The sequence below is a fragment of the Cynocephalus volans genome, chromosome 18, assembly GCF_027409185.1.
Source record: "Cynocephalus volans isolate mCynVol1 chromosome 18, mCynVol1.pri, whole genome shotgun sequence".
In the NCBI taxonomy this organism is placed as follows: domain Eukaryota; kingdom Metazoa; phylum Chordata; class Mammalia; order Dermoptera; family Cynocephalidae; genus Cynocephalus; species Cynocephalus volans.
Genome location: NC_084477.1, coordinates 17,397,878 through 17,414,831, shown reverse-complemented (window position 1 = coordinate 17,414,831; position 16,954 = coordinate 17,397,878). Strand labels below are relative to the sequence as shown.

The 16,954-nt window shown below is 46.3% G+C and overlaps 1 protein-coding gene across 4 annotated transcripts in view; it reads right to left on the bottom strand.

The window, feature by feature from the left end:
* TTC13 (tetratricopeptide repeat domain 13) overlaps window positions 1-16,954 on the bottom strand; it is a 66,911-nt gene that overhangs the window by 10,566 nt on the left and 39,391 nt on the right. For 2 of the 4 annotated variants that reach the window (XM_063082713.1, XM_063082714.1), the window contains exons 7-17: window positions 16,664-16,780; window positions 15,656-15,766; window positions 11,109-11,191; window positions 9,516-9,657; window positions 9,087-9,261; window positions 7,375-7,531; window positions 5,875-6,005; window positions 5,230-5,362; window positions 4,545-4,637; window positions 2,241-2,324; window positions 1,122-1,206 (exon numbers count right to left, since the gene is read on the bottom strand). In XM_063082713.1, coding sequence (XP_062938783.1) covers window positions 1,122-1,206; window positions 2,241-2,324; window positions 4,545-4,637; window positions 5,230-5,362; window positions 5,875-6,005; window positions 7,375-7,531; window positions 9,087-9,261; window positions 9,516-9,657; window positions 11,109-11,191; window positions 15,656-15,766; window positions 16,664-16,780 — 1,311 coding nt within the window. The remainder of the gene's footprint in view (window positions 1-1,121; window positions 1,207-2,240; window positions 2,325-4,544; window positions 4,638-5,229; window positions 5,363-5,874; window positions 6,006-7,374; window positions 7,532-9,086; window positions 9,262-9,515; window positions 9,658-11,108; window positions 11,192-15,655; window positions 15,767-16,663; window positions 16,781-16,954) is intronic. The other 2 variants (XM_063082711.1, XM_063082712.1) reach the window with 1 other exon arrangement.

Sequence of the window (16,954 nt, the reverse complement as noted above, 5' to 3'; positions counted from 1 at the left end):
ACTGGGGGTATCTGTGGGAGACTCTGGTTGTTACAGCAATTGGGTGGATGGGGGCCAAGATGGCCAGATGTCCTGCAGCGCTGGGGATGGTCACACACTGTGCATGACCTTCCGACGTCCCCCCTGGAAGTCCATGTAGACAAAGCACCTGTTTATAACTTAATAATTACATGGGCCTGGAACCAGACTCCGTTTTACACTTACACACAATCTGTTACAGTTTAATCACACACCGAATTTTCCAGGGATGCAAATAGCATATAAATGGAGAAGCGAATGTGTTACACACAGTTTGGGACTTTACTAAGTGTGGTTTACCATTTCGGAAGTGTGTCACCAATGACAACGTGGCTCACCAAGCACAGATATGGAGCTGCACCTGTGACCGTCACGATCACCTAATTCTACATATAGGTGTGAGCCGCTAGCCACCTCTTTATGGCTTCTCAGGAAGGTGCACCCAGATATCGACACACTGAAATACACACAGGTATGAACTACCTACTTTTCCTAACTCCTTCAGGGCACTATGCTGACTCTGCATGGAATGTTTTGAGGAGGTGGGGACTATTCCCTATGAATTCCATCTTAGAGCCATAAAGTACTCAGTAAAGGGGGCATCCGGACACGTGTGCTGAGTCAACGCAGTGGGCTTGAGAAGGCTGGGGACCCCGCACTGATTCGTCAGAATGACCCCCCCGAGGCAGGCGGGCCATTTCCTGGTGTGGAATGGCAGCTGAGGTACCAGCGTGGCCAGAAGCAGGATTCAATCCCACGTACTTTACATTTTCTTCTGTCTCCTACACTGACTGCTGCCTCACCAGGTGTTTTTCTGTTTGAGTCTGATGCCTGTGTTTTATTTTGGTGACTGTACGGAATGTGTTCATATTAGTGATTTCCGATGGCATGCTTTATGAATTTTAAACACTTACGGCATAATAGGAACAAACACGCATTTAATAATCATGAGCTCTTTTTAAAAAAGTGCTGTGGGGTTTTTGTCCCCTCCAAAGACACCTACTGCTTGGATCCCCATACCGGCCACCCACCACAATAAATAAGTAAATGAATTAAAAATTAAAACGTACAAATGCCCCCTGCAGCTTTGGTGACAGACTTACCTTCATAACGGGAAGAAGGTCCTCGACTCTGTGCACCTTCTCCAGAGCCTCTCTAACTTCCAACAAGCCTTTAGGGTTATTAGCTCTTGAGAAAGAGACAGAGGAGAGAGATGCCAACTGAGATTGATGCAGAAATGTGATCATTAATTATGCTATTATCTTCAATTTAAATAAACTGTCCTTAATTATGAGTGACTCAATATTCAACATGTGGGTGACAGCTAGTTTCTAAGCAATGGGATGGTTTGATCCTAATAAGTCTGGGGCTGCAGAGGAGAATTCAGGAAGCAGCCGCCCATCTAGAAGGCGCAGCAGCGAGAAGCGGAGTGGACACCGAGAGCCGGCGTTTGCATACACGTGTATGAGTTTGGTCACAAAACCTGGATTCCCCTGTTCCAGCTCTGAAATTAGAAGCACCGTTGTCCCTTGGTTTCCGAGGGGGATTGGTACCAGGACATCCGAGTATACCAAAATCTGTGCATACTCAAGTCCTGCAGTGGGCCCTGCAGAACCCACATGTATGAAAAGCTGGCTCTCCCTATAGGCGGGTTCCAATCCCGCAAATACTGTATTTTCAATCGGCAGTGGGTTGAAAAAAAGTCTGTGTGTAAGTGGACACATGTGGTCCAGACCGGGTGGTTCACGGGTCAACTGTACACGTTTTTTTTTTTTTTTTTTTTTCCTAAAGCTGCTTGAATGAAAGTATCTTCTAGGTTTTTATACCCATTTTATACTTACCTGGTGATATTTAACAGTTCAAAATTTCCTCCCGTCCCCCATCTCTGCTCACTACCTTTCAAGACTGAAATGAACTGTTAAAGCTGGAACCCCTAGCAGATAAATCCAAAGAAACATCATGCTTTTTAGAAGAAAGACGTTAGAAAAGTCACAATATTGTGTGCAAGGTTAACAAGACTTCCGCTGGGGCCCGTGGGTTTGGTGAGGCTATCAAAGAGAAGGCCGGAGTGAGTAATTGTGAGACTCTGATTCTAAACGCTACGTAAAATTTGATGCCGTTTTAGTCTGTCAACGGGCTCAGTGTTCAAGTTTCATAAATATAACAAGTGTAAAATGTATGAAATCAAGCCATTACTATGAAAGAGAAAACTGAAAGCTTACCCATGATAAACAAGGATTCTGTCTTTAATAAAATGAAGTATTTTCTCAAAATATTCCAGGTATCTCATGTTAATCACCTGACCCCTACAAGGCAAAAATAGTAATAAAATTAAGAATCTTTGTACAAAGGAATATGCTCAAAACAACATGTAATTTCATAGTTAATTAAAAAAAAAAAAACAACAACAATAGAGCTATGAGAATAACATAGCAAAAAAAAGTCTGGGAAATCTGCTTGTTCACAGTGAACGGGAGAAGCAACGTCCCGCCTCTGCAAGATCGCCGGCCAGCTCCCGGGGCTCATCCTGCTGGGAAAGGTGCAAACCCAGCTCCAGCTACACCACGATGGGAAGAGAAATCCCCATGCACTGAACCGAGGCTCCGGCTTTGGGTCCAACACCCTCTGCGGGATCCGCCACCTTTTAGGCAGCTGCATCCTGTCCCTCAGTCCCCCGGCAACACGGCCTGCTGATGCCTCCTGCCTGTCACTCACGAGCAAGGCTTCCTTCCTCTACCCGCTCTCAATATGACTTGCCCCACAATTCTATGCCCTTGTTCTTTTTCTATGCTCGCTCCCAGAACTGCACATTCAGCCAACGTGCCATGTCACAGGACGCGTCCAGCTGCTCCCGGGGCATCACTCCCTGGGTCCCCACGGGCATCCCAAACCTCCAGGTCATATCTGTCAAAAAGGAATTCTCTCCCCACACGGCCCCCCCCCCCCCCCCCAACACATCCGCCTGCTTTTTGTCCTGGCGCTACCCGGCTAATGGGACAGCCTTCCTCTAATCGCACGCCCTCTCGTGCCTAAACCTCTGCGGGCTCCTGCTCCACCTTCTAAACACCTCCTCTTCCTCTCCAGCACATAGCACATGGCCTCCGAGACCGTGGCGCGGTTCACCTGTGCGACTACAGGTGAACCTTCTAACCTCTTCCCCGCCTCCACGGTGACTGCCCCTCACGCATCTATCCTGCACCCGCTGCCAGAGTGGTCATCCAAAGGGCAAAGCTGGTCATGTCCTTCTCTGCTCACAATCCCTGAGTGGCTCCCCATCGTCTTCAGGGGAAAAAACAATTCCTTGGCATGGACCGTAAAGTCACTCACATTCGGGTTTCTAAAGCCTGTCTTCCTAGCCTCGGTTCTTTATAATTTCTAAACTGCCGACCGATCACAGGCATGAGCTGGTCACAGTCTCCCGGCCACGTAGTGCCGCATCCCCACCTCTCTCTTCCCAAACAGCTCGGCGTCACCAGAGGCTGTGTTAGCGTCCCTTCTCTGGCCTCCCAGGGCATCCGGCCACCTGACCACTAATCCTCTCTGCTCACTGCACAGTGGGCTTTACTCGTCTGTCTCTTCACTGGGCTGTGAGCATTCTGCAGTCAGGGGGACCGTATTTCCCGTCTACATCACTGCCATGCAGCACAGCACGCTGACTGATAAAGCTAGTTGGCTGAGTCTACCTGTAAATGTTGCTAATTATTCCATGAGAAACAGGAATATACAAGTCACAGGGGAAAAGAGATTTATTTTCTAGAAATTAAAAATATATACATACAAATGCCATTTCCATGAAAACCCAAACTTAAGTGTCAACGTGGTATAGTATCATATTTTCTTGATTCAGGTTCCTGGAACTAGAAGCACTTTAGATGTGACACCTCATTTGTAAATGTTATCTAAAATTAAATTCATTACAAGACAGGCTAATAATTTGGGCCCCTTGCAGCTAATACTCTGTAACACCTGTTCATTTATTTAGAGAGCTGCTCAGCACAGAGGTGGGCGTTTCGCTTCTGGACAAGGCAGAGGCTCTCCAGTTAACCCGACACGCTCTCCCCGGACAGCAGCTTAGTGATCAGACAGTGTTATTTATCCAAGCCCTGTGTGTGTCGGGGACGCAGGGGGGGCGTTTCCTCTACCACAAGAGACCTGTCAAAGAATTTCTCTGAGCCAATCACTATTACCAGGATATCACGGTAGATGTGATGTTCTCTGTCTAGTTACTTTCTACGCTGTTTAAGAACCCCTGAAAGACGGACATCTAGGCAAACTCCTGGCAGCCACCTGTCGACTGCACTCCGCCCCAGAGAGCGGAGCTGGGGAAGCGTGGCACGTGCTGCATTTCCTCCTGCTCTGAATGAGCAGAAAGGACTGCAGGCACGATGCCACAGGTGCAGAGCTAACCACGCGTTTCCTGGTCAAAGTCACCAGGCAAGGAGCCCTGGGTCATTCGTGGTCTCCACGGCCCGTCTACTGAGAGTAAACTCCTGGGAAAATAGAAAAGATGCATGACAGCTTCATACCTGATTAAATTGATGTGGTTGTTAAAACCTCTGCTGAGACTTCGTGCTGGCATTTGGTCTAACCACAGCACAGGCTGATCTGGGTCAGCAATCCTGCAAAACAGAGCTTATTAAAGATGAAGACTTTATAAAACTTACAAGGGTTCAAAAACATTCAAAATAAAACATGTAGAAGCCTTGCAAAGGTGGGGGTAAGCCACAGTTAGTCCCAAGAACTAAAACTACGATGCACAGCCTTGCAAATTCCAAACATATGGTCCAAACGGACCGAGTAAAAAGCCAGTAAAGGTTTCCAAGAAGAGCAGTGTTCTTCTCATGAAAATGAGTGTCAGAGGCTCCACCCTCTAAAGCAGCTGTCGGCCAGGCAAATGCTGAACTACAAAGGGATGAAGTCCATTCACAGTTACTGCAGTAATAACCCGCTCTTTCAAAGAGATTGCTTTTCCTAAAACACTTCATTTAAACATGTGCTTGGAAACATGACCATCGATTCCTATTTCATATATACTAGTCAAGTGTATTTCAAAGAATAAAGATGCCAGCAATTTCTAGCAAACTTTAGAGAGGAAACCTTAATTTAGGGGGCCCATTATTAGTAAAAAAACAGGGTTCAAAACCTGTGAGCCAGAAAAGACTGAGCATCTGGCAATGCCGAGCCCGTCTATTTCCACCGGAGCGCCGTTACCTCCGCCACTTCACCGCGACGTCGAACATGTCTCTCCACTGCATCAGCCGTGTCTTCCCGTTCATCCGGACCTTCGAGTTGGTCCACGTACGCTGTACGGCCTGCATGACTTCCAAAGCTGCCAGACCCATGGCTGCAGGAGAGAACGGTGAGAAAGCAGGGTTGGTAGGCACACGCTAGAGGACTGGTGTGTACCCACTGTACACGGTCCCAGGGATAACTCAAGGGCCACCACATAAAGAATCAGAAAGACAGCACGCTTCTGTCATGATGGTCCTGCTAAAATGAAAACCCATCAGAGGGAACTAGGGACACCCCAAGCTGTATCCTCCCCACTCTGCCCCTACTGAAGCAACTGGAGGTCCAAACCCTGCCTCGCTCCTGTAGTAAGGACACAGCTTCCTGGATGAGCTGTCTGATCCATGGCAAGGACCTACATTCTGAATCTACACTATGGCAACAGCAAAAAGCCAAGCCTGGAAGCTCCTCTTTCAGAATTTAGTGTGAGTGATTCCACATATTTCTGTTCTGATCACACGGTGAGTAAGCACAATAAAAAATACTTTTTTAAAAAGCACAACATGGTCTAACCACCCTCACTGTGATGCCAGAAATATTTCCAGTTTCAGAAAGTTCCCAGAATACCTCTGTGTATCCTCTTGTTTGGCAGGAAACCAGGCGTCTCGTACTGCATCAGGGATCCCAGACGATCGGCCGCACAGATCAGTTCCTGCACTTCAGGCTTATAACTCTCAAAATTCTGATGTAGCACATCTCTGGAAGAAACACCACACAAGTGAGAGAGGCTTTCACAACAGACATGTGGCAATCCGATCCCACCTGAAAGTTCTCCACTGGGAACTAATCAAGAAATCCATGACCAATAATCAATGCTTTGCGCCCAACTGCACGCAAATTAAAGAAGGAGTCTTTACAAGAGTACATGCACAACTGCTACAGCATGCTGGGTGGTGACCCTGACAATGCGTGTGCAATTCAGAAGGCACCTCTCACCATTATCTGCTTTGCAAACTTCTCCAGAATACAGTCATCACTCGGTATCCATGGGGCATTTGTTCCAGGACACCCACGGATACCAATACCCAAGGATGCTCGAGCCCCATAAATAAAATGGCATGGGACAGTTGGCCCAATACGGAGACGGTTGAACCTGTGGATTCAGCGCCGACTGTGCGTACCTGCATGGACCGCCTTTTTCAATGAGCAACCAAACCCTCGCCCGCTGTCCCCACCCTCCCGAGTCGTATCACAGCAAGCACACTTGGAATGACATACTAATTGCTATTGTGTAGCTGCCAACCTGCTCAGTGTTTCTACAGCAAATATTGCAGCTCTAAGTTACAGGTTGCTTTGAGGTCTCCGAGACCACCTTCAGGCCCAGTAATTTGCTAGGACTCAAAGGACTCAGCACATAGTCACACTCACGGCTGTGACTTACTACCGCAAAAGGACACAAAGCAAAACTGCAAAGGGAAGAGACGCATGAGGTGTAGTCTGGAGGACACCAGCTCCGTGCTTCCAAGGGTCCTCCCCGGGGGAGTCACCCAGCAACGAATGTGACATGTGTGACATGCTACTAACAGGGAAGCTCGCTGGAGACTCCATGCCTGGGGTTTTCACGGGGGCTGATCACACAGGCACCTCTGCCAGGCTGGCACCCAAATTCCAGACTACCAGAAGGAAAGCAAGTGCTCGGCGTGAACCATGCTGTTTATACAAACAGTTTAGGCCCAGAGAGCCACGCTTGTCAGTGAATGACAGGACCCTCCCAAATCCATGTTCCCAGATGCCAGCCAAGGGCCACCCTGCAAGCAGGCCCTTCCAAGGACAGCAGTCTCGGGCCTGCTGTGTGAGCTGCATTGTGCACACAGGCACTTCTCCAAAAGGAACAGCAGGGGACACATACAACCCCACCAGAGCAATCGACTTTCTTTTTCTTATTTTTAAATTTTTCTTTTCCTTTTTTGGTCCAACAAACATTTATTCTTAATTGAACTGCAGGCTCCAAGACAGCACTTCATTCTGGTTATAGGGGGTTAATTTATTGGTCAAAAAATATCATGATGAACTGATAGCTCAGTTTTGAAAAAGAAAAAAAACAAAAACAGAAACACTCCTCCTTACTTTATGTGGGGCTGCAACCCAGGCTGCTCTTCATAGTCGCCTATGAGGAAAGGCAGATTTTTAGCCCAGTGGTCCTTAAAGCTTCCAGGCAGGTCCACGTCAACGTTATATTCCGTGAGGGGGGTGTCAAGGTGCGCGTGGAGATACCGAGAATACTCTGCAGACAGGAAGTGAGATGTGACACACCTGAATACTGCTAAAGAAACATGTTTACAGCTAGCTGCCACACGAACGCTTGACAGCAAGCTGTGATTTAACTACAAGATGCTAGAAGGAGGCTCTAAATTTCAGTAAGTTGCCATTATTATATGATAAGAGGGGTAACCTGCCACTGACTTGAGTCATCAGGGTCCAATGTAAGGCAGTCGGTCTGGGTCTCCTCTGGCTAAATTTTAACTGCCTTCCCATGAACAACACCAAAGATCTCATTTCTTTTCAATTCCAGAGCCTGAGAATCCAAGTTCAGTGTCAGACAGAGCCTGAAACTCCGTCGACTGATGGATAGATTAACTGGGTATATGGTTTTGCCAACTGATGACCTATCCCTAGAGAAAAAATATGGGAAAAACCACAGCACAGAGTGCCCGACCCTGCAGTCTACAGTTCACAAGTAAGTTCTGCTAAAGCTGGGGAAAGGAGGGAGTGATTTCGGGTAAAGAGCGGTGCTATCCAACAGGCAGCGCCTAGCCACTTGGCCACCCAATACTTAAAAGGAAGCTATAGTGACCGAAAAACTGAATTTTAAATTTTATTTAATCTCAATTAAACTTAAAAACTGACATTTGATTCAATTATTAGAAAAACTTCAGTATGTTTAGAACAATTTGCGTATATGAATCTACTTTGTCAATTGCAAATCTTATAAAATCTACATTCAGAGCAAGTATTTCCAATGAAAATTTAGCATTCAAATTGAGAGGTACTGTAAGTGTAAAATATACACCAGATTTCAAAGACTTAGTGCAAAAAATAATGTAAAATATCTAAAAAATAGTGTTTTTATGTTAATTATATGTTGAACTAATATTTTGGATATACTGAACTAAACAGCATGTATTACTAAAATTAACCGCACCCGTTTTTTACGTTTTCAGTGTGGCTGGTACAAATGAAACATTACAGACATAGCTCGCGATCTTTTTCTGTTGGACGGTCACAGTACAAGGAGCCAATAACAAAGGAGAAATATGTGAGCTTGATACAAAAACAAAAGTATCTTTATGTATGGAAGAGAAAAGGTAAGACAATGGCGAATAAAAGGATAACAGAAAGATCTGCTTTCTTCCTCACCTCCTTTTAATTTCTCCAAAACTTATGAGAATTCGGATATTAAGGAAAAACAGGTCAAAGGCACCGAGTTCACGCTCAACAGTAAAACCTCACGGGAGGGGGCCTGCGTGTCCTTCAGTGACCGGCACTGAATACCCTGGAGGAGCATTGCCGTTAGTTCAAGACAGTTTCTTATGACTCAAGCAAAACTTTAACTTCAGAAAGAAGAACTGCAGGAAGTGGTAGAAGAGGCATCAGACGGGTCTACAGAAGACCCGGACGCTGTCTAGTTCTGACGCCGCCCCTCACGAGGGTGGCCGTGGACAAGGCACCCAGCCTCTGTGACACGCCACTGACTCATGTGGAACACAGAAGCGTCACGCAGTGTGATTTCTACAGCGTGGAGCATGAAAATCCAGCGGTTCTGCGACCTCCTGACTCACCTCGAAGGTACTTCACTTTAAGGTACTCCGGGCTCGCCTTCTGGCCTGGGAGGGGATCGTTTAGCATCACTTTTGTCTGTGCTTTTATTCCTTCGTAAAACTGGCCCATCGCCACGTGGCTGAGTCCCTTCATGTACTGGCACACTTCGTTGTACGGCTCCAGCTGCAGACACCGCTGAGGCATTGACAGACAAATGCTGCGTTAGCACCCACATGGTATGAGAAAACTTTGACATGCTTTATATTCTCTCGTCTGGAATTGCAAGTTTCCCCTCCAGGTTAAATCAGACCAAATACATGCTGTGCACATTAGTCTGCACAACAAACAGTGATTTTTTTCTTTCTTTGTGTTGACTTATAAACACTAGACTCTGCTGGAGAACACTGCGGGGACTCCAGCGACAGTGCCGCTGACCCACAGAGGCTCACCTTGAAGTTCTTAAGCGCTTCCTGCAAGCTGCCGTGGTGATAGAGCGTCATCCCCCGGAGCTGCAGGGTCTGCACGTGGTTCTGATTGAGCAGCAGTGCCTTCTGAAAGCTCTCGGTGGCCGCTTCAAAATTGCCCAGCTCTCTAGGTATTTAATAACAGTTACGAACACAGGATGGACATTGCAGTCGACATGCAGAGTAAGCTATCCTCAGAATCACGGCCAGTGTGTGAATGAGATACTGCGACGGGGGAACTTCCTCTGTCATTTGTCACTTCACTCCACGGCCTTTGATGTGGCCCATCCACCAACTCCTCCTGAATCTCACCAGCAGATAGGATAACCACAGAGCTCTCGAAACTGTCTGGGGAAAATTAATTTATCGACTCCCACAGACAAATGCCTATTCAGACCCTTCTTCCCTTATTCAGAGCTTCAACCCCTGAAAAACTGTGTGTCAATTTTAGCATATGGATAAAAGGACACTTTTCCCCTTTGGAAAAAAGTACACAGATTATAATCATACACAGGTTTATCATTCTGAATCAAACTCACAGGCTTAAAATTGTATTCTTTTTGGTCACTGAAGTTACCTCACTTAAAATCTAGTAAGTCATAACGTAATTTAAAATTCTGAAAACATAGGGATATTTTAGGATTGCAATCCTTCCAGAATGGAAATGGTTGTTACTAACCAATCTTCTTTTATTTATTAAAAATTTTGCATAGAACAAAAGTAACATCAAAACACTCTATATATCAATTTCCTACAAATAGCGAATATTTAAGAAGATATACTGCCTGCTTATATTTACAAGACACTTTACAAGGCACTCTGAAATCCATTTTCAATTTATATTCCCAGCAATTCTAATGGACTGGAAGGATAAGTATCATCCCTTAACCCCAAAACAAGTCCAGACACACTTCCTCCAATTTAGTTGTAAGAGAGCTTCTCAAACTATCACATCCTCTGAATTTTTTTTTTTTTTTTTTTTGAAGCCCAAAGTCAGAACAGCTCTACTGGTCAGCAAAGGTGGAGCCAGGGAAACGGGCGCAAGCCACGACCTCCTGCTGCTGACGAGATCTGTTGTCATCATAACTCATCCACCCCTTTATTCTAGGACTCTTCAAACAGACCACAGCAGCGACGTGAGGTTCAACCTTAGTCACTGCCTAAGCAAGCAGCAGCCGCAGCAGCTAAAACCCGGCGGCTTCTAAGGCCACAATGCAAAGCAATAGCCCTGGAAGGATTTCCATCTTCTAGGCACTGAAGTTAAGAGAGGAGACCGTGCATGGTGACATCCCTGACACATGGGTCTTTCTACACTCCAGAGAGGACATCAAGGATGGACGTGCCCATGCAATTTAAAATAACCATCTCTTTTGGTTAAGAAAAGCAGTTTCTTTTTATTTATTTATTTTTTTTCTTTTAAGAAGATGACTGGTAAGGGAATCTTAACTCTTGACTTGGTGTTGTCAGCACCACACTCTCCTGAGTGAGCCACGGGCCGGCCCCTGAGTTTCTTTTTAAATCCCACTATTACGTGAGGCTCTCTCGTCTTCCCGCCCCAAAAGTTATTACTTTACCCACCTGTAGGCCTGCCCCAGACTTTTATACGCATCAATAAAATCGACTTTCTGCTTCAAAGCTTCTTTGAAGGATTCAATAGCTTCCTGTAAAAAGTAGATAGAAAATTATTTCATTTGCCTAACTGTTAAAATCCAGTTTCACTTAAATCACTAAAGGATTTAAGTATATGTTACACATGGTCTCTGACAGATTTTCTTTTTAATAGAAGGACTTAAAAAAAGAGAAGTAGAAAATGCAATAGACCACGAGTCAGCAGGATTTCATTTCAAGAGCAAACAAACGTGTTACTACAAAAAATAAGAAAGCCTTAACTTTCTCCCTTTTAAAATGGGAAAAACGGCTTCCCGTTTACCTACTGCTTTACTAACTACTTGATTAGGACTTTGAGTACTAATGATGTCACCTTCATATTGACAGCACTTCCTTAATTAAAGGCTGCACCGACCAAAAGTAAGCCTAATAGGTGTGTGAGATAACTCAGTGACTAGCGGCACCTAAAACTGAGCCAGCAAAGGAGACAAAAAGGAAGAGCCAATGTGAAGTTGCATGTAAAACAAGCAAAAAGGCCCCTCGCTTGGCTATCTAAAGGACCCCTGTGATGTATAATGAAAAAAGAAACAGTAAAGCAAAATAAAACAAAAGCCTCAAGGCTGGGGGCGTTGGGGGCACAGCTGTGCCACCGTGACAGCACGTGTGTGGCTACAGAAGTGAGACCGCGACACAGGCTCTGCGCTCGGGAAGCCGCCTTGGACATGTGAGGTGACTTAGCTACTGCGCGGGAAGCCGCCTTGGACATGTGAGGTGACTTAGCTACTGCACGGGAAGCCGCCTTGGACATGTGAGGTGACTTAGCTACTGCCCAACCCCCTCCCTGTCTGCAAAAACTGCTAATAAAACACACCACTCTGTTCAAGAGTAGAAACCTAGGCTTAAACCCGTACTTTTCACTGTGACTCAATTATGTCCTGTACTAGAAAATTGTAAAGATGTTTCACACTTCTCCCCAGGAAGAAGTGTGTCTTACTAATGTTAACTGCTACAAAGCATCGTGATCTGTACCAGCTTTAATGAAAAATACTCTCACTCTAGGTGACTTCACACCTGCTTAGGTGATTCATAGAGGAAGCTACTGAAGATGATATTTGCTTTGCACATGGTAGGCACTCAATAAATATTTAACGATGTGGCAGGCACACAAAACGGTTTTGCAGAAGCAGGACGGTCTTAGCTCTTTTCCAAACGCCATTCATCCCCCGCATCCTGCTTTTCTCTGGGAAGACGGCGGGGCAAGAGGCTGGCTCCCCAACTCTTCAGAGACGGCAGTGGGAGTCGCAGCCCACTTATTAAGGACTCTGAGTGTCTCCGGTTGGGTAGAAAGATGAAAATGGGTAAATTTTAACCTTTAAGAAACGTTAAGGATCACTCTTAATTAGGCTTCCTGCCTTGATCTTTTAAGATTTTTACAACTATGTTAACTCAGCAAACATGTATTGAGCGCCTACTATGTGCCAGGGGCAGTGTGGGGGGCAGGGGACACAAGATGAGCGCGTCATTATCTCTGTCCTCGAAGAACGCAGTCTAGTTAGAAAGCCAGTTAGGGAACCGGGTTATTCGGGTGCGAGTTAAGAGCTACAATAGAGACGCGAGTGAGTCTCTGGGAACAGAGAGAGAGAAACCACGGACGGAGCCTGCGGGTGTCAGAACAGGCTTTGGGGAGGAGGTGACAAGTGAGCCGGGCCTTGGAGGAAGAAAAAGAGTTTGGTAAAGAGAGAGGGCGTCTTGGAGAGGGGAGCGGTGGCAGATCTGGGGCAGCAGGCGCACGGGTACATGGTGGGGCAGGACAGGGGGAAGCGGGGTGGAGAAGGGGTGCAGCCAGCCTGGGAACCTCACCTGTTAGAGGTGATTCCCACCAGCAGCCACAGAGAAGGCAGCCTGGGGAGGGGAGAGGGTGAGACCGGGAGCCTGACCCGGAGGCTGCTGCGGTATCCCAGGAAGAGATGATGAAAGCTCTGAGAGTGTGTCCACGGAGAGGACGGGAGGGTCAGGGGCAGGTGCAAAGGCGACAGAACGGGGGGCTGCCTGGGGGTGGGCGTGGGGGAGAAGGAAGGGACGGAGGCTTCTGAGCTGAAGAGCTGGGGGGATGGCGGGGTGTTAACCAACACGAGGCAGGACGGTGACAGGCCGGCGGCGGGTGGGGGTGGGCGGGCGGGGTGTGTTAGGTCTGGAGTGCTGTGGACATCCGGGTGGACGCCAGGCCATCTGCCACCCACTCCACTTACAGCATGCTCGACGCCAGCGTTCTTCAAAGTCTGATCTGTCTTCAGCTTTTAAGAGTCTTTGGTTTCGGGGTTCCTGTCTAATCACTGCACAGCTGTCTACCTCATTCTGCCAAAGAGGGGACACAGCAGAGTCAAGATCTGAAGCCGTGGGGACAAGGAAACGACGCTCGCATGAGTCGGTCTCTCCGCACGTGGCCTGGCTCTGGCAAGGGCCACCACCGCCACTCTGGGTTCCCGTCCCTCTCGCCAGCTGGCAGCAGCTGGCTTGCAGAGCTGCTCGTTACAACCCCGAGAACGCTCTCAACTCCTGAAGCGAAGGCGCCCATGAGTAGGGACTTAGAACGCGCAAGTCTTGAAATATCCTTACAACATAGATAAAACAGATGGAATCCAATGGGAAAGTTTTTCATGTTGTTTCCTATGAAAATCCGAAACACCTGGTTTAGCCACTGAATCGGACAGTTGTGAGATCTGTAGTGTAATAGTGTCTGACATACCTTTAATGTACTGTATCATAAAGTAAATGTGCCATCACCACCTAATTCATTTCTAAATTGCTGCTGGCCTGGAGAGTGTGCCTTTAGGATAGAAAGATAGCTGAAATGCATTGGTCCATTGAGTACCTAGTCTCTATGGTTAACAAGAGAAACAGAAGTGTCTAGACTACGTTCATTCGTTAATTCAGACATTTCACCACTGCCTCAGTTTTCCAATCTGTGTAATGGGGATGCCCTCTGCTCCTTCTGTGGCTCACGGAGAGGCCACTGGGACGGAGACAACGTGTAACCACTGTGACCTCCACGGGCAGCAGAATCTACGAAATTCATAGCAAGAGTTCCCATCTAGCACCCCTGCTGACGCTGTGCTTGTGAGCCCGGTGAGAAGGAGAGAGGACCAACCAGCTTGGAAAGACCGAGGGGCTTCTAACGCTCAGAAAACGAAAGCATTGTTTCTAGGTTCCCATCCTGTAGATCTGGAATAAACCAAACTGAATTTTAGCCCTTGTCCAATTTGTAGTTAGTGTCTGTTACAGATCTTTTCTGAAAAATGCTCGTTTCCAAATAACCCAAAGAGCCCCTCCCACATCCCTAAACTTGGCTTTAAAGTAATAAAGTTAAAAGTGAAACCATTTGCGTTTGTTTACTTATAAAAATATTTTTAACGTCTTAATGCTAATGGGTTGGAATTTCCTGTATTTCTCAGCTTTCTCTCCTCCGTGAACTAGTCGGGAGGTAGAGTTTGAGTGTGGTGCTGGGGTCCTGAACATTTTTGTTTACGGCGACAGTGAGGGAAGATTGGACCAACGGGGGGCAGGTGCAGACTCAGCTGCAGGAGTCCCTCTGGCAGCTGCTCAGAGCACATTTTATAAACTGCTGTCAAAGCCCACGGCAGCCACTCTGAACCCCAAGGAAGACAGACATGTGAGGTGTACGACCTGGAATTTGTAATGGGACAGGAGTTATTCATTTAGAATCTATAAAACCTAGATTAAATTTTTCCAGGTAAAATGATCTATAACAATTAATACTTGATTCCTGCTTCCCTCTGCCACCTCCTCCCGATGGTCTGGCGGTCTTCAAACATTACAATACCAGCCACCTCAGAGATGTCCCCGACTATTCCTGCACCCCCCAAGAGCTCAGGCAAGTCTCATCCCCTCGAACCTAAATGCTAGCAATGTCTCCTGCTCAGTCTCTGTCCCTGCTCTCTTCGGCCAGCACAGTGTCAGAATCTACTTCCTAAAATGCAGGTGCGATCTCAACTGTGCAGAATTCATAGCTCCTCTGGGCCTACAAATTTAAGTCAAAATGCTTAGCAGAGGGGGCTGGCTGGTAAGTTCAGTAGGTTAGAGCGTGGTGTTATAACACCAAGGTCGTGGGTTCGAATCCCCATACAGGCCAGCTACCAGAAAAAAAAAGAAAGAAAGAAAAAAAAAATGCTTAGCAAAGTAACTAGACTGAGAACCTGCCCCAGCCAACTTTCCAGCCTCACATCCCTGGGACACACGCCCAGTGACCCGTCATTCCATGTCATCACTCATGCCTGCGCTGCCTGCAAGGACTCTTCCCCACCCCAACCCTACAAGAACCTAGCAGACAGTAGGAGCTCAATAAATATGTCAATTCAGACCACTTTGTAAAATAGACTGGTTAGATGCTTGAGACATTGTTTTAAAACATGTCAAACTAAATTCTGCCAAATTCCTCCCACCCACGAAAGAGCAGCAGAACCTTCTTGCTGTGCACATGCTGCACGTCACACCTTCACCTTCAAAAGTCCTCTGTGGAAGAAAGTTAAGCCTTTGTACAGCATAGCTATGGGCTGGTTTTTGTTCAGTTCTAGGGACTGCTGAAAGTCTTCGTGGGCTGTCGCATAGTCCTATGAAAAGAAGAGTGGGAAAAACAAAATAGTATCCATTCGATATTTGAATATTTCCTACTTTTGAATGGTAGGGAAAAAAAATCTCAATTTATCCTGCACGCTTTTTGGTTTTAAAGGAAAAATAATTATTAGCTGAATGCTCATGCCACTTGTTAAAACAGTCGGTTTTCTCAGGAAACCGATTGTGAGAAAGACCCACAAAGGTTTAATTTAAGTATTTTGTCTCAACCATGAAAATATTATTTTAAAGGCTATTAAAGTGATAATATATCAGAGAAACTTCTGGTACCAGCACTTTATCATACTGGATACTTCTAAAATAATTATGCCATAGATCAACTTTAAAATATGTTATGCTGAGATTTTTTTCATACATTTTCTTTCACAAAAGAAAAGTGTTATTAAAGGTACTGCAATCCCACAAAAATAATTGTAGAAGATAATCCTGCTAAATTTGGGTCACTTACATAGAGAAGCTATAGTCTGCAAAGCCTTGTTATTTCAGGTTGTGGTACCCAAAGAAATTCAAATTGTACCTGCAGATCTGTTGTCACTGTTACCACACTGCTATCATGCACCCCTGCTTTGCTACGCTGACATTGGCAAGAAAGGCTGAAGTAAAACCCGTGAGCCAAATTTTTCTTCTCTGTTTCTCTCTTTTTTATGCCAGTCCAGAATTAGTTCCTGCTGACAGCTCAAAAATGAAAATGTGTTTTCGGTACTTAAAGTTCTCCACTGGGTTTAATTTCAGCTGAAGAAGATGCTTTTATAAACGTCTTGTAGCGTAAACACATTACTGAACAGCCCACGTCTATCAAACAGCAGCCGAAGTCAAGGGAGAAGTGAAATCTCTGCTATCGTGGACGGAACTGTCTCGAGACAGAGCAGACTCACCTCGGATATGAAGTACAAAGTGCCCCGGTGCCTGTACAGCCGGGCCGAGGGCTGGAGCTGAATAGCTTTCGTGAGATCATTCACTGCTTCATTAATTCGTCCCAGAGGTGACAGGATCTAGAGATCCAAGACGCGCAATCAGGAAAAATTCCAGTGATCAACCCTGAAACTGCTAACGTTCCTGACTTTTCCATTCCACCTCCCCACACCCCACGCACAAAGTCACTCTCTCTGCGGGCTGCAGTCCTGACCTCGTGCTACACGGTGGGGCTACTGGTCACCAAGCCGCGT